Source organism: Oncorhynchus mykiss, chromosome 15, assembly GCF_057628025.1.
Source record: "Oncorhynchus mykiss isolate SJ-2025 chromosome 15, ASM5762802v1, whole genome shotgun sequence".
Classification (NCBI taxonomy): domain Eukaryota; kingdom Metazoa; phylum Chordata; class Actinopteri; order Salmoniformes; family Salmonidae; genus Oncorhynchus; species Oncorhynchus mykiss.
Window position 1 is genome coordinate 59,750,746 of NC_143036.1, and position 24,255 is coordinate 59,775,000.

At 50.8% G+C, this 24,255-nt stretch overlaps 1 protein-coding gene across 23 annotated transcripts in view; it reads left to right on the forward strand.

Moving 5' to 3' along the window:
• Positions 1-24,255, forward strand: part of LOC110490359 (CUGBP Elav-like family member 2) — a 243,817-nt gene that overhangs the window by 68,053 nt on the left and 151,509 nt on the right. For all 23 annotated transcript variants that reach the window (XM_090200495.1, XM_090200500.1, XM_090200510.1 and 20 more), the window contains exon 2: positions 10,976-11,011. In XM_090200495.1, the coding sequence (XP_090056621.1) occupies positions 10,976-11,011 (36 nt within the window). The remainder of the gene's footprint in view (positions 1-10,975; positions 11,012-24,255) is intronic.

Genomic DNA, 24,255 nt, shown 5'->3' on the forward strand with positions numbered 1-24,255 from the left:
TCTGTGAGGACCATGTAACCAGGGTAACCAGGGAGGGATATATTTTAGTGTGTCTCTGCTAGGACCATGTAACAGGGTAACCAGGGAGGGATATATCTTAGTGTGTCTCTGTGAGGACCATGTAACCAGGGTAACCAGGGAGGGATATATCTTATTGTGTCTCTGTGAGGACCATGTTAACAGGGTAACCAGGGAGGGATATATCTTAGTGTGTCTCTGCTAGGACCATGTAACAGGGTAACCAGGGAGGGATATATCTTAGTGTGTCTCTGCTAGGACCATGTAACAGGGTAACCAGGGAGGGATATATCTTAGTGTGTCTCTGTGAGGACCATGTTAACAGGGTAACCAGGGAGGGATATATCTTAGTGTGTCTCTGTGAGGACCATGTAACCAGGGTAACCAGGGAGGGATATATCTTAGTGTCTCTCTGTGAGGACCATGTTAACAGGGTAACCAGGGAGGGATATATCTTAGTGTGTCTCTGTGAGGACCATGTTAACAGGGTAACCAGGGAGGGATATATCTTAGTGTGTCTCTGCTAGGACCATGTAACAGGGTAACCAGGGAGGGATATATCTTAGTGTGTCTCTGTGAGGACCATGTAACAGGGTAACCAGGGAGGGATATATCTTAGTGTCTCTCTGTGAGGACCATGTTAACAGGGTAACCAGGGATATATAATGTAGTGTGTCTCTGTGAGGACCATGTAACAGGGTAACCAGGGAGGGATATATCTTAGTGTGTCTCTGTGAGGACCATGTAACAGGGTAACCAGGGAGGGATATATTTTAGTCTCTCTCTGTGAGGACCATGTTAACAGGGTAACCAGGGAGGGATATATCTTAGTGTGTCTCTGCTAGGACCATGTTAACAGGGTAACCAGGGAGGGAGTACTTCCAGCGCCGACAGAGAAGGCCGCCTCGCTTCGCGTTCCTAGGAAACTATGCAGTTTTTTGTTTTTTTACGTTATATTTCTTACATTAGTACCCCAGGTCATCTTAGGTTTCATTACATACAGTCGAGAAGAACTACTGAATATAAGATCAGCATCAACTCACCATCAGTACTACCAAGAATATGTTTTTCGCGACGCGGATCCTGTGTTCTGCCTTACAAACAGGACAACGGAGTGGATTCCATGCAGCGACCCAAAGAAAAAACAACTCAGAAAAAGAGGGAAACGAGGCGGTCTTCTGGTCAGACTCCGGAGACGGGCACACCGTGCACCACTCCCTAGCATTCTTCTTGCCAATGTCCAGTCTCTCGACAACAAGGTTGATGAAATTTGAGCAAGGGTAGCATTCCAGAGGGACATCAGAGACTGTAACGTTCTTTGCTTCACGGAAACGTGGCTCACTGGAGAGACTCTATCCGAAGCGGTGCAGCCAACGGGTTTCTCCACGCATCGCGCAGACAGAAACAAACATCTTTCTGGTAAGAAGAGGGGCGGGGGCGTATGCCTTATGACTAACGTGACATGGTGTGATGAAAGAAACATACAGGAACTCAAATCCTTCTGTTCACCTGATTTTGAATTCCTCACAATCAAATGTAGACCGCATTATCTACCAAGAGAATTCTCTTCGATTATAATCACAGCCGTATATATCCCCCCCCAAGCAGACACATCGATGGCTCTGAACGAACTTTATTTAACTCTTTGCAAACTGGAAACCATTCATCCGGAGGCTGCATTCATTGTAGCTGGGGATTTTAACAAGGCTAATATGATAACAAGACTCCCTAAATTTTATCAGCATATCGATTGCGCAACCAGGGGTGGAAAGACCTTGGATCATTGTTACTCTAACTTCCGCGACGCATATAAGGCCCTGCCCCGCCCCCCTTTCGGAAAAGCTGACCACGACTCCATTTTGTTGATCCCTGCCTACAGACAGAAACTAAAACAAGAGGCTCCCACGCTGAGGTCTGTCCAACGCTGGTCCGACCAAGCTGACTCCACACTCCAAGACTGCTTCCACCATGTGGACTGGGACATGTTTCGTATTGCGTCAGACAACAACATTGACGAATACGCTGATTCGGTGTGTGAGTTCATTAGAACGTGCGTTGAAGATGTCGTTCCCATAGCAACGATTAAAACATTCCCTAACCAGAAACCGTGGATTGATGGCAGCATTCGCGTGAAACTGAAAGCGCGAACCACTGCTTTTAATCAGGGCAAGGTGTCTGGTAACATGACCGAATACAAACAGTGCAGCTATTCCCTCCGCAAGGCTATCAAACAAGCTAAGCGTCAGTACAGAGACAAAGTAGAATCTCAATTCAACGGCTCAGACACAAGAGGCATGTGGCAGGGTCTACAGTCAATCACGGACTACAGGAAGAAATCCAGCCCAGTCACGGACCAGGATGTCCTGCTCCCAGGCAGACTAAATAACTTTTTTGCCCGCTTTGAGGACAATACAGTGCCACTGACACGGCCTGCAACGAAAACATGCGGTCTCTCCTTCACTGCAGCCGAGGTGAGTAAGACATTTAAACGTGTTAACCCTCGCAAGGCTGCAGGCCCAGACGGCATCCCCAGCCGCGCCCTCAGAGCATGCGCAGACCAGCTGACCGGTGTGTTTACGGACATATTCAATCAATCCCTATACCAGTCTGCTGTTCCCACATGCTTCAAGAGGGCCACCATTGTTCCTGTTCCCAAGAAAGCTAAGGTAACTGAGCTAAACGACTACCGCCCCGTAGCACTCACTTCCGTCATCATGAAGTGCTTTGAGAGACTAGTCAAGGACCATATCACCTCCACCCTACCTGACACCCTAGACCCACTCCAATTTGCTTACCGCCCAAATAGGTCCACAGACGATGCAATCTCAACCACACTGCACACCGCCCTAACCCATCTGGACAAGAGGAATACCTATGTGAGAATGCTGTTCATTGACTACAGCTCGGCATTCAACACCATAGTACCCTCCAAGCTCGTCATCAAGCTCGAGACCCTGGGTCTCGACCCCGCCCTGTGCAACTGGGTACTGGACTTCCTGACGAGCCGCCCCCAGGTGGTGAGGGTAGGCAACAACATCTCCTCCCCGCTGATCCTCAACACTGGGGCCCCACAAGGGTGCGTTCTGAGCCCTCTCCTGTACTCCCTGTTCACCCACGACTGCGTGGCCACGCACGCCTCCAACTCAATCATCAAGTTTGCGGACGACACAACAGTGGTAGGCTTGATTACCAACAACGACGAGACGGCCTACAGGGAGGAGGTGAGGGCCCTCGGAGTGTGGTGTCAGGAAAATAACCTCACACTCAACGTCAACAAAACTAAGGAGATGATTGTGGACTTCAGGAAACAGCAGAGGGAACACCCCCCTATCCACATCGATGGAACAGTAGTGGAGAGGGTAGCAAGTTTTAAGTTCCTCGGCATACACATCACAGACAAACTGAATTGGTCCACTCACACAGACAGCATTGTGAAGAAGGCGCAGCAGCGCCTCTTCAACCTCAGGAGGCTGAAGAAATTTGGCTTGTCACCAAAAGCACTCACAAACTTCTACAGATGCACAATCGAGAGCATCCTGGCGGGCTGTATCACCGCCTGGTACGGCAACTGCTCCGCCCTCAACCGTAAGGCTCTCCAGAGGGTGGTGAGGTCTGCACAACGCATCACCGGGGGCAAACTACCTGCCCTCCAGGACACCTACACCACCCGATGTCACAGGAAGGCCATAAAGATCATCAAGGACATCAACCACCCGAGCCACTGCCTGTTCACCCCGCTATCATCCAGAAGGCGAGGTCAGTACAGGTGCATCAAAGCTGGGACCGAGAGACTGAAAAACAGCTTCTATCTCAAGGCCATCAGACTGTTAAACAGCCACCACTAACATTGAGTGGCTGCTGCCAACACACTGACACTGACTCAACTCCAGCCACTTTAATAATGGGAATTGATGGGAAATGATGTAAATATATCACTAGCCACTTTAAACAATGCTACCTTATATAATGTTACTTACCCTACATTATTCATCTCATATGCATACGTATATACTGTACTCTATATCATCGACTGTATCCTTATGTAATACATGTATCACTAGCCACTTTAACTATGCCACTTTGTTTACATACTCATCTCATATGTATATACTGTACTCGATGCCATCTACTGTATCTTGCCTATGCTGCTCTGTACCATCACTCATTCATATATCCTTATGTACATATTCTTTATCCCCTTACACTGTGTACAAGACAGTAGTTTTGGAATTGTTAGTTAGATTACTTGTTGGTTATTACTGCATTGTCGGAACTAGAAGCACAAGCATTTCGCTACACTCGCATTAACATCTGCTAACCATGTGTATGTGACAAATAAAATTTGATTTGATTTGATTTGATATATCTTAGTGTGTCTCTGTGAGGACCATGTTAACAGGGTAACCAGGGAGGGATATATCATGTAGTGTGTCTCTGTGAGGACCATGTTAACAGGGTAACCAGGGAGGGATATATCTTAGTGTGTCTCTGTGAGGACCATGTTAACAGGGTAACCAGGGAGGGATATATCTTAGTGTGTGTCTGTGAGGACCATGTAACCAGGTTAACCAGGGAGGGATATATTTTAGTGTGTCTCTGTGAGGACCATGTTAACAGGGTAACCAGGGAGGGATATATCTTAGTGTGTCTCTGTGAGGACCATGTTAACAGGGTAACCAGGGAGGGATATATCTTAGTGTGTCTCTGTGAGGACCATGTTAACAGGGTAACCAGGGAGGGATATATCTTAGTGTGTCTCTGTGAGGACCATGTTAACAGGGTAACCAGGGAGGGATATATCTTAGTGTGTCTCTGTGAGGACCATGTAACCAGGATAACCAGGGAGGGATATATTTTAGTGTGTCTCTGCTAGGACCATGTAACGGGTAACCAGGGAGGGATATATCTTAGTGTGTCTCTGTGAGGACCATGTTAACAGGGTAACCAGGGAGGGATATATTTTAGTGTGTCTCTGTGAGGACCATGTAACCAGGGTAACCAGGGAGGGATATATCTTAGTGTCTCTCTGTGAGGACCATGTTAACAGGGTAACCAGGGAGGGATATATCTTAGTGTGTCTCTGTGAGGACCATGTTAACAGGGTAACCAGGGAGGGATATATCTTAGTGTGTCTCTGTGAGGACCATGTAACCAGGTTAACCAGGGAGGGATATATTTTAGTGTGTCTCTGTGAGGACCATGTTAACAGGGTAACCAGGGAGGGATATATCTTAGTGTGTCTCTGTGAGGACCATGTAACCAGGGTAACCAGGGAGGGATATATCTTAGTGTGTCTCTGTGAGGACCATGTTAACAGGGTAACCAGGGACGGATATATCTTAGTGTGTCTCTGTGAGGACCATGTTAACAGGGTAACCAGGGATATATCATGTAGTGTGTCTCTGTCAGGACCATGTAACAGGGTAACCAGTGATATATCATGTAGTGTGTCTCTGTGAGGACCATGTAACCAGGGTAACCAGGGAGGGATATATTTTAGTGTGTCTCTGTGAGGACCATGTAACCAGGGTAACCAGGGAGGGATATATCTTAGTGTGTCTCTGTGAGGACCATGTTAACAGGGTAACCAGGGAGGGATATATTTTAGTGTGTCTCTGTGAGGACCATGTAACCAGGGTAACCAGGGAGGGATATATCTTAGTGTGTCTCTGTGAGGACCATGTTAACAGGGTAACCAGGGAGGGATATATTTTAGTGTGTCTCTGTGAGGACCATGTAACCAGGGTAACCAGGGAGGGATATATCTTAGTGTCTCTCTGTGAGGACCATGTTAACAGGGTAACCAGGGAGGGATATATCTTAGTGTGTCTCTGTGAGGACCATGTAACCAGGGTAACCAGGGAGGGATATATTTTAGTGTGTCTCTGTGAGGACCATGTAACCAGGGTAACCAGGGAGGGATATATCATGTAGTGTGTCTCTGTGAGGACCATGTTAACAGGGTAACCAGGGAGGGATATATCTTAGTGTGTCTCTGTGAGGACCATGTTAACAGGGTAACCAGGGAGGGATATATCTTAGTGTGTCTCTGTGAGGACCATGTAACCAGGGTAACCAGGGAGGGATATATCTTAGTGTGTCTCTGTGAGGACCATGTAACCAGGGTAACCAGGGAGGGATATATCTTAGTGTGTCTCTGTGAGGACCATGTTAACAGGGTAACCAGGGAGGGATATATCTTAGTGTGTCTCTGCTAGGACCATGTAACCAGGGTAACCAGGGAGGGATATATCTTAGTGTGTCTCTGTGAGGACCATGTTAACAGGGTAACCAGGGAGGGATATATCTTAGTGTGTCTCTGTGAGGACCATGTTAACAGGGTAACCAGGGAGGGATATATCTTAGTGTCTCTCTGTGAGGACCATGTAACCAGGGTAACCAGGGAGGGATATATCTTAGTGTGTCTCTGTGAGGACCATGTTAACAGGGTAACCAGGGAGGGATATATTTTAGTGTGTCTCTGTGAGGACCATGTTAACAGGGTAACCAGGGAGGGATATATCTTAGTGTGTCTCTGTGAGGACCATGTAACCAGGTTAACCAGGGAGGGATATATCTTAGTGTGTCTCTGTGAGGACCATGTAACCAGGATAACCAGGGATTGATATATCTTAGTGTGTCTCTGTGAGGACCATGTTAACAGGGTAACCAGGGAGGGATATATTTTAGTGTGTCTCTGTGAGGACCATGTAACCAGGGTAACCAGGGAGGGATATATTTTAGTGTGTCTCTGCTAGGACCATGTAACAGGGTAACCAGGGAGGGATATATTTTAGTGTGTCTCTGTGAGGACCATGTTAACAGGGTAACCAGGGAGGGATATATCTTAGTGTGTCTCTGTGAGGACCATGTTAACAGGGTAACCAGGGAGGGATATATTTTAGTGTGTCTCTGTGAGGACCATGTAACCAGGGTAACCAGGGAGGGATATATCTTAGTGTGTCTCTGTGAGGACCATGTTAACAGGGTAACCAGGGAGGGATATATCTTAGTGTGTTGGCAGCTGGCTCCTTGTTTCTCCAGTGATGCAGCTCTAATTTAGCAGCCTCAGTGACTGTGAAATTGCCAAATATGCCTGTCTGAATGCCTGTCAGATCATAGCAGGGTCCTGCCACCTGCAAACACCCACAGCACGACCACAACGCTAATGTAACGCAAAATAACCATTCAATCTACATTGACTTTGGTCTTTATTTTCTCCACCATGGTAGTGGTGTAATATCTAGTCTGTTGAGGCTAATGACTGTGTTATCATAAGTCACAGTTGAAGTCGGAAGTTTACATACACTTAGGTTGGAGTCATTAAAACTAGTTTTTCAACCACTCCACAAATTTCTTGTTCACAAACTATAGTTTTGGCATGTCGGTTAGGACATCTACTTTGTGCATAACACAAGTAATTTTTCCAACAATTGTTTACAGATAGATTATTTCACCTATAATTCACTGTATCACAATTCCAGTGGGTCAGAAGTTTACATACACTGTACCTTTAAACATTATGTCATGGCTTTAGAAGCTTCTGATTGACATCATTTGAGTCCATTGGAGGTGTACCTGTGGATGTATTTCAAGGCCTACCTTCAAACTCAGTGCCTCTTTGCATGACATCATGGGAAAATCAAAAGAAATCAGCCAAGACCTCAGAAAATAAATTGTAGACCTCTACAAGTCTGGTTCATCCTTGGGAGCAATTTCCAAACAAACGGCTGCGTGGTCCCATGGTGTTTATACTTGCATACTATTGTTTGTACAGATGAACGTGGTACCTTCAATTTCCTGAAGGTACCACGTTCATCTTTACTAACAATAGTATGCAAGTATACACACCATGGGACCACGCAGTCGTCATACCGCTCAGGAAGGAGACGCGTTCTGTCTCCTAGAGATGAACGTACTTTGGTTCGAAAATAACAGAACACAAGGACCTTGTGAAGATGCTGGAGGAAACGGGTACAAAAGTATCTATATCCACAGTGAAGCAAGTCCTATATCAACATAACCTGAAAGGCTGCTCAGCAAGGAAGAAGCCACTGACACTACGGTTTGTAACTGCACATGGGGACAAAGATTGTACTTTTTTGAGAAATGTCCTCTGGTCTGATGAAACATAAATAGAACTGTTTGGCCATAAAGAACATCGTTATGTTTGGAGGAAAATGGGGGAGGCTTGCAAGCCGTAGAACACCATCCCAACCGTGAAGCACGGGGGTGGCAGCATCATGTTGTGGGGGTGCTTTGCTGCAGGAGGGACTGGTGCACATCACAAAATAGATGGCATCATGAGGGAGGAAATTCATGTGGATATATTGAAGCAACATCTCAAGACATCAGTCACGAAGTTAAAGCTTGGTCGCAAATGGGTCTTCCAATTGGACACTGACCCCAAGCATACTTCCAAAGTTGTGCAAAATGGCTTAAGGAAAACAAAGTCTAGGTATTGGAGTGGCCATCACAAAGCCCTGACCTCAATCCTATAGAACATTTGTGGGCAGAACTGAAAAAGCATGTGCGAGCAAGGAGGCCTACAAACCTGACTCAGTTACACCAGCTCTGTCAGGAGGAATGGGCCAAAATTCACCCAACCTATTGTGGGAAGCTTGTGGAAGGCTACCTGAAACATTTCACCCAAGTTAAACAATTTAAAGGCAATGCTATCAAATACAAATTGAGTGTATGTAAACTTCTCACCCACTGGGAATGTGATGAAAGAAATAAAAGCTGAAATAAATAATTCTCTCTACTATTATTCTGACATTTCACTTAAAATAAAGTGTTGATCCTAACTGACCTAAGACAGGATTAAATGTCAGGAATTGTGAAAAACTGAGTGGAAATGTATTTGGCTCAGGTGTGTGTAAACTTCCGACTTCAATGGTGAATTGATGCACAGCAGACTTCAATTATTATGGAGTCCGTATGGGGCAGTGTACTGTACTGTAATGTACAGGACCGTGATCTAACATTGCTGTCAAGCTCTGATATTCCTTCCATGCCAGAGCTGCCACGGTCATTAAGCTGTACAATGGAGCTTTGATATATGTATTTTTTCATGCTTTGATGCATTGTTGGCAGGATTCCAGGGAAAGGGGGATACCTAGTCATTTGTTCAACTGAAATGTGTCTCCCGCATTTAACCCAGCCCCTCTGAATCAGAGGGGTGCAGGGGGCTGCCTTAATCGACATCCATATCATCAGCACCCAGGGAACAGTGGTTTAACATGGGGCAGAACGACACATTTTTACCTTGTCAGCTTGGGGATTCCATCCAGCAACCTTTCAGTTACTGGTCCAACGCTCCTACCAACGGTGCTGTGTGTGTGTGTGTGTGTGTGTGTGTGTGTGTGTGTGTGTGTGTGTGTGTGTGTGTGTGTGTGTGTGTGTGTGTGTGTGTGTGTGTGTGTGTGTCAGATGTTCTCTTCATAGTTCACGGTGTACAGATGGTGTAATGGCCAATAGAATGATAAGGGGGTGGCTATACATTTTGGCGTATCTGTGGATGTGGGAGAGTCTTAATTTGCATCTGCTTGCAAGTGTGTATGGTTGAGTGAGTTATGTACACTGAACACCTTCCTAATGTTCAGTTGTGTATGGTTGAGTGAGTTATGTACACTGAACACCTTCCTAATGTTCAGTTGCAACCCCCGTACCCCCGGTGGACCATTTGATGCACTCAGGAAACTGTTGGGTGTGAAAACACCCACAACGTTGCAGTTCTTGACACAAACCGGTGTACCTGGCCCCTACTGCCATATCCCGTTCAAAGGCACTTAAATCTTTTGTCTTGCCCATTCACCCTCTGAATGGTATACATACACAATCCTTGTCTCAATTGTCTCAAGGCTTGAAAATCCTTCTTTAACCTGTCTGCTCCCCTTCATCTACACTGATTGGTGGATTTAACAAGTGACCTCAATAAGGGATCATATCTTTCACCTGGATTCACCTGGTCAGGCTGTCATGGAAAGAGCAGGTGTTCCTAATGTTTTGTACAGTCAGTGTATGGGTTGCATGTCTTTGTATGTGTGTGCGTACATGCCCGTGTGTGTGTGTGTAGTTGAATAATGGGTGGGTTAGTTAGCATCATGATCTGAGATGAAACGGACAAAACGTAAGCCTTTGAAATGCAAAATGCAGAAGACTGGCGATTGGCCACTGTGCTGGGGAGCGGATAGCCGTCTTTGTGTTTCCCCCACATTTCATCATAAAACACACACACACACACACACACACACACACACACACACACACACACACACACACACACACACACACACACACACACACACACACACACACATACACACACACACACACACACACATTATTAATAAGGGAATAGCTAATGCTTTATCTATGAGACACAAAGCACACTAATAGGCTGCAGCTTGCTGCTCTAGAAGAGAGGAAGTGTGACAAGTGTGTATGTGCACAATTGTGTGGACACACAAACAGGAGAGTTGAGTCTCCACTGGCAGGGCCCAGGGACCAATTTATTTCCACGCAGTAGGAAGAACAGAGGGATAAAAAGGAAGATGAAAAAGAGGGAGAGGATGGAGACCCGGTGGAACAGGAAATAGAGACGGGCCACTCTGTTCACTCAGATTACTTGGGACAGAATGAGACCTATATATTGTGTGTGTGTGTGTGTGTGTGTGTGTGTGTGTGTGTGTGTGTGTGTGTGTGTGTGTGTGTGTGTGTGTTATTCCCCTGAGTCAAGGATTACTGAGCTTGGTTTATTTCACGTCTTTTATCTGTGGAGATGTTTAATACCGCTGTGAACTTAAAGCATTTATGGACACACACACACCAACACACAAGTAATATACACCTCACACAAAACACACACATGCATTTTATACCGGAGCCTTTTAACTGAACTCATCCCATGTTTCTCTCTCTCTCTCTCTTTCTCTCTCTCTGTCTCCTCTAACAGGCAGGAGGCCAGTGACCTCTCTGGACCCATACAGAGGTAAGGACCTGTTTCAAAATGTTCTCTTTTCATTCTTCTCTTCTCTCCTCTCTTCTCGTCTTTGATCAACTTTATGTGTGTGATGGGGTAGCATCAGTACTGAACCATCACCACACAGCTCTCCTCTCCCAGACCACAAGTACTGGACTAGCTAGTGTGGCCCCAGCAGATTGTTACCATCTCTGAGCTGGTGTCTGTAAGCCTGAGAGAACAGGTGGGGAAGACGACCAGAAAGATAAGGAAACGAGACACAACAGGAACAGAGGGATAGAAAAAGACTATAGAGATGGAGGGAAGGAGGAGACATATATAAGGGCACAGAGGGGAAATTGGGGGAGTATAGAGGGAGAGATAACAGAGAGGGGAGCTAAAAGGAGAGACACGAGAGAGCAGGTGGGAGACGTGACGAGGCTCAGATCTGTGGCCATGCAGGGTCATTAAACCCAATCCCATGGCGGCAGAACGAGACAACCAAGGAGAGGGAGGAAGAGAGGGGTTTACATAAAGGGCCCATCTTAAAATAGACACACCTATTCCTCATTTGGGATTGAGTTAGCATGGAGGATAGGCCCATTCTGCCCTGAAAGCCTCTCCTCTCTGAACACACCAAACAAAAGAAGGATAGAGAGAGAGAGAGACTGTACCACAGTCTCTCTGACTGATCAGCCGTCTGCCTTTTCAAGGACACTTAGGCCTGCACACACACACACACACACACACACACACACACACACACACACACCACTAGACCTTGTACGGGGAAAATAAGTAGGTGCACAGAATACATATTACAAAACACACTAATCATTTATCTGTAAGACGCAGTTAAAGGGGCCTTGGCCATTGTAGGAGATTCTGTGTGCATGTGATACAGAGAGGGTTAATGGGGTTGCATTTACCCAGGGAAGAGCAGGGACGAGCAGGGACGAGCAGGGACCAAGGGACAGCAAACCACATGCATATGCAGATTATCTGCTAACGTAGAAGAGCGAGACTTCAAAAGGCATCCGGCACGAGAGAGAAGCAGGGGGAGAGAGAGAGAGACTGAGAGAGAAGCAGAGGGAGAGAGAGAGAGACTGGGAGAGAAGCAGAGGGAGAGAGAGACTGGGAGAGAAGCAGAGGGAGAGAGAGAGAGAGACTGGGAGAGAAGCAGAGGGAGGGAGAGAGAGACTGGGAGAGAAGCAGAGGGAGAGAGAGAGAGACTGGGAGAGAAGCAGAGGGAGAGAGAGACTGGGAGAGAAGCAGAGGGAGAGAGAGAGAGACTGGGAGAGAAGCAGAGGGAGAGAGAGAGAGACTGAGAGAGAAGCAGAGGGAGAGAGAGAGAGACTGAGAGAGAAGCAGAGGGAGAGAGAGAGAGACTGGGAGAGAAACAGAGGGAGAGAGAGACTGGGAGAGAAGCAGAGGGAGAGAGAGAGAGACTGGGAGAGAAGCAGAGGGAGGGAGAGAGAGACTGGGAGAGAAGTAGAGGGAGAGAGAGAGACTGAGAGAGAAGCAGAGGGAGAGAGAGAGAGACTGGGAGAGAAGCAGAGGGAGGGAGAGAGAGACTGGGAGAGAAGCAGAGGGAGAGAGAGAGAGACTGGGAGAGAAGCAGAGGGAGAGAGAGAGACTGAGAGAGAAGCAGAGGGAGAGAGAGAGAGACTGGGAGAGAAGCAGAGGGAGAGAGAGAGAGACTGAGAGAGAAGCAGAGGGAGAGAGCGAGAGACTGAGAGAGAAGCAGAGGGAGGGAGAGAGAAGCAGAGGGAGAGAGAGAGAGACTGGGAGAGAAGCAGAGGGAGAGAGAGAGAGACTGGGAGAGAAGCAGAGGGAGAGAGAGAGAGACTGGGAGAGAAGCAGAGGGGGAGAGAGAGACTGAGAGAGAAGCAGAGGGAGAGAGAGAGAGACTGGGAGAGAAGCAGAGGGAGAGCGAGAGACTGGGAGAGAAGCAGAGGGAGAGAAAGAGAGACTGGGAGAGAAGCAGAGGGAGAGAGAGAGAGACTGGGAGAGAAGCAGAGGGAGAGAGAGAGAGACTGGGAGAGAAGCAGAGGGAGAGAGAGAGAGACTGGGAGAGAAGCAGAGGGAGAGAGAGAGAGACTGGGAGAGAAGCAGAGGGAGAGAGAGAGAGACTGGGAGAGAAGCAGAGGGAGAGAGAGAGAGACTGGGAGAGAAGCAGAGGGAGAGAGAGAGAGACTGGGAGAGAAGTAGAGGGAGAGAGAGAGACTGAGAGAGAAGCAGAGGGAGAGAGAGAGAGACTGGGAGAGAAGCAGAGGGAGGGAGAGAGAGACTGGGAGAGAAGCAGAGGGAGAGAGAGAGAGACTGGGAGAGAAGCAGAGGGAGAGAGAGAGACTGAGAGAGAAGCAGAGGGAGAGAGAGAGAGACTGGGAGAGAAGCAGAGGGAGAGAGAGAGAGACTGAGAGAGAAGCAGAGGGAGAGAGCGAGAGACTGAGAGAGAAGCAGAGGGAGGGAGAGAGAAGCAGAGGGAGAGAGAGAGAGACTGGGAGAGAAGCAGAGGGAGAGAGAGAGAGACTGGGAGAGAAGCAGAGGGAGAGAGAGAGAGACTGGGAGAGAAGCAGAGGGGGAGAGAGAGACTGAGAGAGAAGCAGAGGGAGAGAGAGAGAGACTGGGAGAGAAGCAGAGGGAGAGCGAGAGACTGGGAGAGAAGCAGAGGGAGAGAAAGAGAGACTGGGAGAGAAGCAGAGGGAGAGAGAGAGAGACTGGGAGAGAAGCAGAGGGAGAGAGAGAGAGACTGGGAGAGAAGCAGAGGGAGAGAGAGAGAGACTGGGAGAGAAGCAGAGGGAGAGAGAGAGAGACTGGGAGAGAAGCAGAGGGAGAGAGAGAGAGACTGGGAGAGAAGCAGAGGGAGAGAGAGAGAGACTGGGAGAGAAGCAGAGGGAGAGAGAGAGAGACTGGGAGAGAAGCAGAGGGAGAGAGAGAGAGACTGGGAGAGAAGCAGAGGGAGAGAGAGAGAGACTGAGAGAGAAGCAGAGGGAGAGAGAGAGAGACTGAGAGAGAAGCAGAGGGAGAGAGAGAGAGACTGGGAGAGAAGCAGAGGGAGAGAGAGAGAGACTGAGAGAGAAGCAGAGGGAGAGAGAGAGAGACTGGGAGAGAAGCAGAGGGAGAGAGAGAGAGACTGGGAGAGAAGCAGAGGGAGAGGGAGAGAGACTGAGAGAGAAGCAGAGGGAGAGAGAGAGAGACTGAGAGAGAAGCAGAGGGAGAGAGAGAGAGACTGGGAGAGAAGCAGAGGGAGAGGGAGAGAGACTGGGAGAGAAGCAGAGGGAGAGAGAGAGACTGGGAGAGAAGCAGAGGGAGAGAGAGAGACTGAGAGAGAAGCAGAGGGAGAGAGAGAGAGACTGGGAGAGAAGCAGAGGGAGAGAGAGAGAGACTGGGAGAGAACCAGAGGGAGAGAGAGAGAGACTGGGAGAGAAGCAGAGGGAGAGAGAGAGAGACTGGGAGAGAAGCAGAGGGAGAGAGAGAGAGACTGAGAGAGAAGCAGAGGGAGAGAGAGAGAGACTGGGAGAGAAGCAGAGGGAGAGAGAGAGAGACTGAGAGAAAAGCAGAGGGACGGAGAGAGAGACTGAGAGAGAAGCAGAGGGAGAGAGAGAAGCAGAGGGAGAGAGAGAGAGACTGAGAGAGAAGCAGAGGGAGAGAGAGAGAGACTGGGAGAGAAGCAGAGGGAGAGAGAGAGAGACTGGGAGAGAAGCAGAGAGAGAGAGAGAGAGACTGGGAGAGAAGCAGAGGGAGAGAGAGAGAGAGACTGGGAGAGAAGCAGAGGGAGAGAGAGAGAGACTGGGAGAGAAGCAGAGGGAGAGAGAGAGAGACTGGGAGAGAAGCAGAGGGAGAGAGAGATAGACTGGGAGAGAAGCAGAGGGAGAGAGAGAGAGACTGAGAGAGAAGCAGAGGGAGAGAGAGAGAGACTGAGAGAGAAGCAGAGGGAGAGAAAGAGAGACTGGGAGAGAAGCAGAGGGAGAGAGAGAGAGACTGAGAGAGAAGCAGAGGGAGAGAGAGAGAGACTGGGAGAGAAGCAGAGGGAGAGAGAGAGAGACTGGGAGAGAAGCAGAGGGAGAGAGAGAGAGACTGAGAGAGAAGCAGAGGGAGAGAGAGAGAGACTGAGAGAGAAGCAGAGGGAGAGAGAGAGAGACTGGGAGAGAAGCAGAGGGAGAGAGCGAGAGACTGGGAGAGAAGCAGAGGGAGAGAGAGAGAGACTGGGAGAGAAGCAGAGGGAGAGAGAGAGACTGAGAGAGAAGCAGAGGGAGAGAGAGAGAGACTGGGAGAGAAGCAGAGGGAGAGAGAGAGACTGGGATAGAAGCAGAGGGAGAGAGAGAGAGACTGGGAGAGAAGCAGAGGGAGAGAGAGAGAGACTGGGAGAGAAGCAGAGGGAGAGAGAGAGAGACTGAGAGAGAAGCAGAGGGAGAGAGAGAGAGACTGGGAGAGAAGCAGAGGGAGAGAGAGAGAGACTGAGAGAGAAGCAGAGGGAGGGAGAGAGAGACTGAGAGAGAAGCAGAGGGAGAGAGAGAAGCAGAGGGAGAGAGAGAGAGACTGAGAGAGAAGCAGAGGGAGAGAGAGAGAGACTGGGAGAGAAGCAGAGGGAGAGAGAGAGAGACTGGGAGAGAAGCAGAGGGAGAGAGAGAGAGACTGAGAGAGAAGCAGAGGGAGAGAGAGAGAGACTGAGAGAGAAGCAGAGGGAGAGAGAGAGAGACTGGGAGAGAAGCAGAGGGAGAGCGAGAGAGACTGAGAGAGAAGCAGAGGGAGGGAGAGAGAGACTGAGAGAGAAGCAGAGGGAGAGAGAGAGAGACTGAGAGAGAAGCAGAGGGAGAGAGAGAGAGACTGGGAGAGAAGCAGAGGGAGAGAGAGAGAGACTGAGAGAGAAGCAGAGGGAGGGAGAGAGAGACTGAGAGAGAAGCAGAGGGAGAGAGAGAGAAGCAGAGGGAGAGAGAGAGAGACTGAGAGAGAAGCAGAGGGAGAGAGAGAGAGACTGGGAGAGAAGCAGAGGGAGAGAGAGAGAGACTGAGAGAGAAGCAGAGGGAGGGAGAGAGAGACTGAGAGAGAAGCAGAGGGAGAGAGAGAGAAGCAGAGGGAGAGAGAGAGAGACTGAGAGAGAAGCAGAGGGAGAGAGAGAGAAGCAGAGGGAGAGAGAGAGAGACTGAGAGAGAAGCAGAGGGAGAGAGAGAGAGACTGAGAGAGAAGCAGAGGGAGAGAGAGAGACTGGGAGAGAAGCAGACGGAGAGAGAGAGAGACTGAGAGAGAAGCAGAGGGAGAGAGAGAGACTGAGAGAGAAGCAGAGGGAGAGAGAGGGAGACTGAGAGAGAAGCAGAGGGAGAGAGAGAGAGACTGGGAGAGAAGCAGAGGGAGAGAGAGAGAGACTGGGAGAGAAGCAGAGGGAGAGAGAGAGAGACTGGGAGAGAAGCAGAGGGAGAGAGAGAGAGACTGGGAGAGAAGCAGAGGGAGAGAGAGAGAGACTGGGAGAGAAGCAGAGGGAGAGAGAGAGAGACTGGGAGAGAAGCAGAGGGAGAGAGAGAGAGACTGGGAGAGAAGCAGAGGGGGAGAGAGAGACTGAGAGAGAAGCAGAGGGAGAGAGAGAGAGACTGGGAGAGAAGCAGAGGGAGAGCGAGAGACTGGGAGAGAAGCAGAGGGAGAGAAAGAGAGACTGGGAGAGAAGCAGAGGGAGAGAGAGAGAGACTGGGAGAGAAGCAGAGGGAGAGAGAGAGAGACTGGGAGAGAAGCAGAGGGAGAGAGAGAGAGACTGGGAGAGAAGCAGAGGGAGAGAGAGAGAGACTGGGAGAGAAGCAGAGGGAGAGAGAGAGAGACTGGGAGAGAAGCAGAGGGAGAGAGAGAGAGACTGGGAGAGAAGCAGAGGGAGAGAGAGAGAGACTGGGAGAGAAGTAGAGGGAGAGAGAGAGACTGAGAGAGAAGCAGAGGGAGAGAGAGAGAGACTGGGAGAGAAGCAGAGGGAGGGAGAGAGAGACTGGGAGAGAAGCAGAGGGAGAGAGAGAGAGACTGGGAGAGAAGCAGAGGGAGAGAGAGAGACTGAGAGAGAAGCAGAGGGAGAGAGAGAGAGACTGGGAGAGAAGCAGAGGGAGAGAGAGAGAGACTGAGAGAGAAGCAGAGGGAGAGAGCGAGAGACTGAGAGAGAAGCAGAGGGAGGGAGAGAGAAGCAGAGGGAGAGAGAGAGAGACTGGGAGAGAAGCAGAGGGAGAGAGAGAGAGACTGGGAGAGAAGCAGAGGGAGAGAGAGAGAGACTGGGAGAGAAGCAGAGGGGGAGAGAGAGACTGAGAGAGAAGCAGAGGGAGAGAGAGAGAGACTGGGAGAGAAGCAGAGGGAGAGCGAGAGACTGGGAGAGAAGCAGAGGGAGAGAAAGAGAGACTGGGAGAGAAGCAGAGGGAGAGAGAGAGAGACTGGGAGAGAAGCAGAGGGAGAGAGAGAGAGACTGGGAGAGAAGCAGAGGGAGAGAGAGAGAGACTGGGAGAGAAGCAGAGGGAGAGAGAGAGAGACTGGGAGAGAAGCAGAGGGAGAGAGAGAGAGACTGGGAGAGAAGCAGAGGGAGAGAGAGAGAGACTGGGAGAGAAGCAGAGGGAGAGAGAGAGAGACTGGGAGAGAAGCAGAGGGAGAGAGAGAGAGACTGGGAGAGAAGCAGAGGGAGAGAGAGAGAGACTGAGAGAGAAGCAGAGGGAGAGAGAGAGAGACTGAGAGAGAAGCAGAGGGAGAGAGAGAGAGACTGGGAGAGAAGCAGAGGGAGAGAGAGAGAGACTGAGAGAGAAGCAGAGGGAGAGAGAGAGAGACTGGGAGAGAAGCAGAGGGAGAGAGAGAGAGACTGGGAGAGAAGCAGAGGGAGAGGGAGAGAGACTGAGAGAGAAGCAGAGGGAGAGAGAGAGAGACTGAGAGAGAAGCAGAGGGAGAGAGAGAGAGACTGGGAGAGAAGCAGAGGGAGAGGGAGAGAGACTGGGAGAGAAGCAGAGGGAGAGAGAGAGAGACTGAGAGAGAAGCAGAGGGAGAGAGAGAGAGACTGAGAGAGAAGCAGAGGGAGAGAGAGAGAGACTGGGAGAGAAGCAGAGGGAGAGAGAGAGAGACTGAGAGAGAAGCAGAGGGAGAGAGAGAGAGACTGGGAGAGAAGCAGAGGGAGAGAGAGAGAGACTGGGAGAGAAGCAGAGGGAGAGGGAGAGAGACTGAGAGAGAAGCAGAGGGAGAGAGAGAGAGACTGAGAGAGAAGCAGAGGGAGAGAGAGAGAGACTGGGAGAGAAGCAGAGGGAGAGGGAGAGAGACTGGGAGAGAAGCAGAGGGAGAGAGAGAGACTGGGAGAGAAGCAGAGGGAGAGAGAGAGACTGAGAGAGAAGCAGAGGGAGAGAGAGAGAGACTGGGAGAGAAGCAGAGGGAGAGAGAGAGAGACTGGGAGAGAACCAGAGGGAGAGAGAGAGAGACTGGGAGAGAAGCAGAGGGAGAGAGAGAGAGACTGGGAGAGAAGCAGAGGGAGAGAGAGAGAGACTGAGAGAGAAGCAGAGGGAGAGAGAGAGAGACTGGGAGAGAAGCAGAGGGAGAGAGAGAGAGACTGAGAGAAAAGCAGAGGGACGGAGAGAGAGACTGAGAGAGAAGCAGAGGGAGAGAGAGAAGCAGAGGGAGAGAGAGAGAGACTGAGAGAGAAGCAGAGGGAGAGAGAGAGAGACTGGGAGAGAAGCAGAGGGAGAGAGAGAGAGACTGGGAGAGAAGCAGAGAGAGAGAGAGAGAGACTGGGAGAGAAGCAGAGGGAGAGAGAGAGAGAGACTGGGAGAGAAGCAGAGGGAGAGAGAGAGAGACTGGGAGAGAAGCAGAGGGAGAGAGAGAGAGACTGGGAGAGAAGCAGAGGGAGAGAGAGATAGACTGGGAGAGAAGCAGAGGGAGAGAGAGAGAGACTGAGAGAGAAGCAGAGGGAGAGAGAGAGAGACTGAGAGAGAAGCAGAGGGAGAGAAAGAGAGACTGGGAGAGAAGCAGAGGGAGAGAGAGAGAGACTGAGAGAGAAGCAGAGGGAGAGAGAGAGAGACTGGGAGAGAAGCAGAGGGAGAGAGAGAGAGACTGGGAGAGAAGCAGAGGGAGAGAGAGAGAGACTGAGAGAGAAGCAGAGGGAGAGAGAGAGAGACTGAGAGAGAAGCAGAGGGAGAGAGAGAGAGACTGGGAGAGAAGCAGAGGGAGAGAGCGAGAGACTGGGAGAGAAGCAGAGGGAGAGAGAGAGAGACTGGGAGAGAAGCAGAGGGAGAGAGAGAGACTGAGAGAGAAGCAGAGGGAGAGAGAGAGAGACTGGGAGAGAAGCAGAGGGAGAGAGAGAGACTGGGATAGAAGCAGAGGGAGAGAGAGAGAGACTGGGAGAGAAGCAGAGGGAGAGAGAGAGAGACTGGGAGAGAAGCAGAGGGAGAGAGAGAGAGACTGAGAGAGAAGCAGAGGGAGAGAGAGAGAGACTGGGAGAGAAGCAGAGGGAGAGAGAGAGAGACTGAGAGAGAAGCAGAGGGAGGGAGAGAGAGACTGAGAGAGAAGCAGAGGGAGAGAGAGAAGCAGAGGGAGAGAGAGAGAGACTGAGAGAGAAGCAGAGGGAGAGAGAGAGAGACTGGGAGAGAAGCAGAGGGAGAGAGAGAGAGACTGGGAGAGAAGCAGAGGGAGAGAGAGAGAGACTGAGAGAGAAGCAGAGGGAGAGAGAGAGAGACTGAGAGAGAAGCAGAGGGAGAGAGAGAGAGACTGGGAGAGAAGCAGAGGGAGAGCGAGAGAGACTGAGAGAGAAGCAGAGGGAGGGAGAGAGAGACTGAGAGAGAAGCAGAGGGAGAGAGAGAGAGACTGAGAGAGAAGCAGAGGGAGAGAGAGAGAGACTGGGAGAGAAGCAGAGGGAGAGAGAGAGAGACTGAGAGAGAAGCAGAGGGAGGGAGAGAGAGACTGAGAGAGAAGCAGAGGGAGAGAGAGAGAAGCAGAGGGAGAGAGAGAGAGACTGAGAGAGAAGCAGAGGGAGAGAGAGAGAGACTGGGAGAGAAGCAGAGGGAGAGAGAGAGAGACTGAGAGAGAAGCAGAGGGAGGGAGAGAGAGACTGAGAGAGAAGCAGAGGGAGAGAGAGAGAAGCAGAGGGAGAGAGAGAGAGACTGAGAGAGAAGCAGAGGGAGAGAGAGAGAAGCAGAGGGAGAGAGAGAGAGACTGAGAGAGAAGCAGAGGGAGAGAGAGAGAGACTGAGAGAGAAGCAGAGGGAGAGAGAGAGACTGGGAGAGAAGCAGACGGAGAGAGAGAGAGACTGAGAGAGAAGCAGAGGGAGAGAGAGAGACTGAGAGAGAAGCAGAGGGAGAGAGAGGGAGACTGAGAGAGAAGCAGAGGGAGAGAGAGAGAGACTGGGAGAGAAGCAGAGGGAGAGAGAGAGAGACTGAGAGAGAAGCAGAGGGAGAGAGAGAGAGACTGAGAGAGAAGCAGAGGGAGAGAGAGAGACTGGGAGAGAAGCAGAGGGAGAGAGAGAGAGACTGAGAGAGAAGCAGAGGGAGAGAGAGAGAGACTGGGAGAGAAGCAGAGGGAGAGAGAGAGAGACTGGGAGAGAAGCAGAGGGAGAGAGAGAGAGACTGAGAGAGAAGCAGAGGGAGGGAGAGAGAAGCAGAGGGAGAGAGAGAGAGACTGGGAGAGAAGCAGAGGGAGAGAGCGAGAGACTGAGAGAGAAGCAGAGGGAGGGAGAGAGAAGCAGAGGGAGAGAGAGAGACTGAGAGAGAAGCAGAGGGAGAGAGAGAGAGACTGAGAGATAAGCAGAGGGAGAGAGAGAGAGACTGAGAGAGAAGCAGAGGGAGAGAGAGAGAAGCAGAGGGAGAGAGAGAGAGACTGAGAGAGAAGCAGAGGGAGAGAGAGAGAAGCAGAGGGAGAGAGAGAAAGACTGAGAGAGAAGCAGAGGGAGAGAGAGAAGCAGAGGGAGAGAGAGAGAGACAGAGAGAAGCTGAGGGAGAGAGAGAGAGACTGAGAGAGAAGCAGAGGGAGAGAGAGAGAGACTGAGAGAGAAGCAGAGGGAGAGAGAGAGAAGCAGAGGGAGAGAGAGAGAGAGACTGAGAGAGAAGCAGAGGGAGAGAGAGAGAGACTGAGAGAGAAGCAGAGGGAGAGAGAGAGAGACTGAGAGAGAAGCAGAGGGAGAGAGAGAGAGACTGAGAGAGAAGCAGAGGGAGAGAGAGAGAGACTGGGAGAGAAACAGAGGGAGAGAGAGACTGGGAGAGAAGCAGAGGGAGAGAGAGAGAGACTGGGAGAGAAGCAGAGGGAGGGAGAGAGAGACTGGGAGAGAAGCAGAGGGAGAGAGAGAGACTGAGAGAGAAGCAGAGGGAGAGAGAGAGACTGGGAGAGAAGCAGAGGGAGGGAGAGAGAGACTGGGAGAGAAGCAGAGGGAGAGAGAGAGAGACTGGGAGAGAAGCAGAGGGAGAGAGAGAGACTGAGAGAGAAGCAGAGGGAGAGAGAGAGAGACTGGGAGAGAATCAGAGGGAGAGAGAGAGAGACTGAGAGAGAAGCAGAGGGAGAGAGCGAGAGACTGAGAGAGAAGCAGAGGGAGGGAGAGAGAAGCAGAGGGAGAGAGAGAGAGACTGGAAGAGAAGCAGAGGGAGAGAGAGAGAGACTGGGAGAGAAGCAGAGGGAGAGAGAGAGAGACTGGGAGAGAAGCAGAGGGGGAGAGAGAGACTGAGAGAGAAGCAGAGGGAGAGAGAGAGAGACTGGGAGAGAAGCAGAGGGAGAGAGAGAGACTGGGAGAGAAGCAGAGGGAGAGAGAGAGACTGGGAGAGAAGCAGAGGGAGAGAGAGAGAGACTGGGAGAGAAGCAGAGGGAGAGAGAGAGAGACTGGGAGAGAAGCAGAGGGAGAGAGAGAGAGACTGGGAGAGAAGCAGAGGGAGAGAGAGAGAGACTGGGAGAGAAGCAGAGGGAGAGAGAGAGAGACTGGGAGAGAAGCAGAGGGAGAGAGAGAGAGACTGGGAGAGAAGCAGAGGGAGAGAGAGAGAGACTGGGAGAGAAGCAGAGGGAGAGAGAGAGAGACTGGGAGAGAAGCAGAGGGAGAGAGAGAGAGACTGAGAGAGAAGCAGAGGGAGAGAGAGAGAGACTGAGAGAGAAGCAGAGGGAGAGAGAGAGAGACTGGGAGAGAAGCAGAGGGAGAGAGAGAGAGACTGAGAGAGAAGCAGAGGGAGAGAGAGAGAGACTGGGAGAGAAGCAGAGGGAGAGAGAGAGAGACTGGGAGAGAAGCAGAGGGAGAGAGAGAGAGACTGAGAGAGAAGCAGAGGGAGAGAGAGAGAGACTGGGAGAGAAGCAGAGGGAGAGAGAGAGAGACTGGGAGAGAAGCAGAGGGAGAGAGAGAGAGACTGGGAGAGAAGCAGAGGGAGAGAGAGAGAGACTGGGAGAGAAGCAGAGGGAGAGAGAGAGACTGAGAGAGAAGCAGAGGGAGAGAGAGAGAGACTGGGAGAGAAGCAGAGGGAGAGAGAGAGAGACTGGGAGAGAACCAGAGGGAGAGAGAGAGAGACTGGGAGAGAAGCAGAGGGAGAGAGAGAGAGACTGGGAGAGAAGCAGAGGGAGAGAGAGAGAGACTGGGAGAGAAGCAGAGGGAGAGAGAGAGAGACTGAGAGAAAAGCAGAGGGACGGAGAGAGAGACTGAGAGAGAAGCAGAGGGAGAGAGAGAAGCAGAGGGAGAGAGAGAGAGACTGAGAGAGAAGCAGAGGGAGAGAGAGAGAGACTGGGAGAGAAGCAGAGGGAGAGAGAGAGAGACTGGGAGAGAAGCAGAGAGAGAGAGAGAGAGACTGGGAGAGAAGCAGAGGGAGAGAGAGAGAGACTGGGAGAGAAGCAGAGGGAGAGAGAGAGAGACTGGGAGAGAAGCAGAGGGAGAGAGAGAGAGAGAGACTGAGAGAGAAGCAGAGGGAGAGAGAGAGAGACTGAGAGAGAAGCAGAGGGAGAGAGAGAGAGACTGGGAGAGAAGCAGAGGGAGAGAGCGAGAGACTGGGAGAGAAGCAGAGGGAGAGAGAGAGAGACTGGGAGAGAAGCAGAGGGAGAGAGAGAGACTGAGAGAGAAGCAGAGGGAGAGAGAGAGAGACTGGGAGAGAAGCAGAGGGAGAGAGAGAGACTGGGATAGAAGCAGAGGGAGAGAGAGAGAGACTGGGAGAGAAGCAGAGGGAGAGAGAGAGAGACTGGGAGAGAAGCAGAGGGAGAGAGAGAGAGACTGAGAGAGAAGCAGAGGGAGAGAGAGAGAGACTGGGAGAGAAGCAGAGGGAGAGAGAGAGAGACTGAGAGAGAAGCAGAGGGAGGGAGAGAGAGACTGAGAGAGAAGCAGAGGGAGAGAGAGAAGCAGAGGGAGAGAGAGAGAGACTGAGAGAGAAGCAGAGGGAGAGAGAGAGAGACTGGGAGAGAAGCAGAGGGAGAGAGAGAGAGACTGGGAGAGAAGCAGAGGGAGAGAGAGAGAGACTGAGAGAGAAGCAGAGGGAGAGAGAGAGAGACTGAGAGAGAAGCAGAGGGAGAGAGAGAGAGACTGGGAGAGAAGCAGAGGGAGAGCGAGAGAGACTGAGAGAGAAGCAGAGGGAGGGAGAGAGAGACTGAGAGAGAAGCAGAGGGAGAGAGAGAGAGACTGAGAGAGAAGCAGAGGGAGAGAGAGAGAGACTGGGAGAGAAGCAGAGGGAGAGAGAGAGAGACTGAGAGAGAAGCAGAGGGAGGGAGAGAGAGACTGAGAGAGAAGCAGAGGGAGAGAGAGAGAAGCAGAGGGAGAGAGAGAGAGACTGAGAGAGAAGCAGAGGGAGAGAGAGAGAGACTGGGAGAGAAGCAGAGGGAGAGAGAGAGACTGAGAGAGAAGCAGAGGGAGGGAGAGAGAGACTGAGAGAGAAGCAGAGGGAGAGAGAGAGAAGCAGAGGGAGAGAGAGAGAGACTGAGAGAGAAGCAGAGGGAGAGAGAGAGAAGCAGAGGGAGAGAGAGAGAGACTGAGAGAGAAGCAGAGGGAGAGAGAGAGACTGGGAGAGAAGCAGACGGAGAGAGAGAGAGACTGAGAGAGAAGCAGAGGGAGAGAGAGAGAGACTGAGAGAGAAGCAGAGGGAGAGAGAGGGAGACTGAGAGAGAAGCAGAGGGAGAGAGAGAGAGACTGGGAGAGAAGCAGAGGGAGAGAGAGAGAGACTGAGAGAGAAGCAGAGGGAGAGAGAGAGAGACTGAGAGAGAAGCAGAGGGAGAGAGAGAGAGACTGGGAGAGAAGCAGAGGGAGAGAGAGAGAGACTGAGAGAGAAGCAGAGGGAGAGAGAGAGAGACTGGGAGAGAAGCAGAGGGAGAGAGAGAGAGACTGGGAGAGAAGCAGAGGGAGA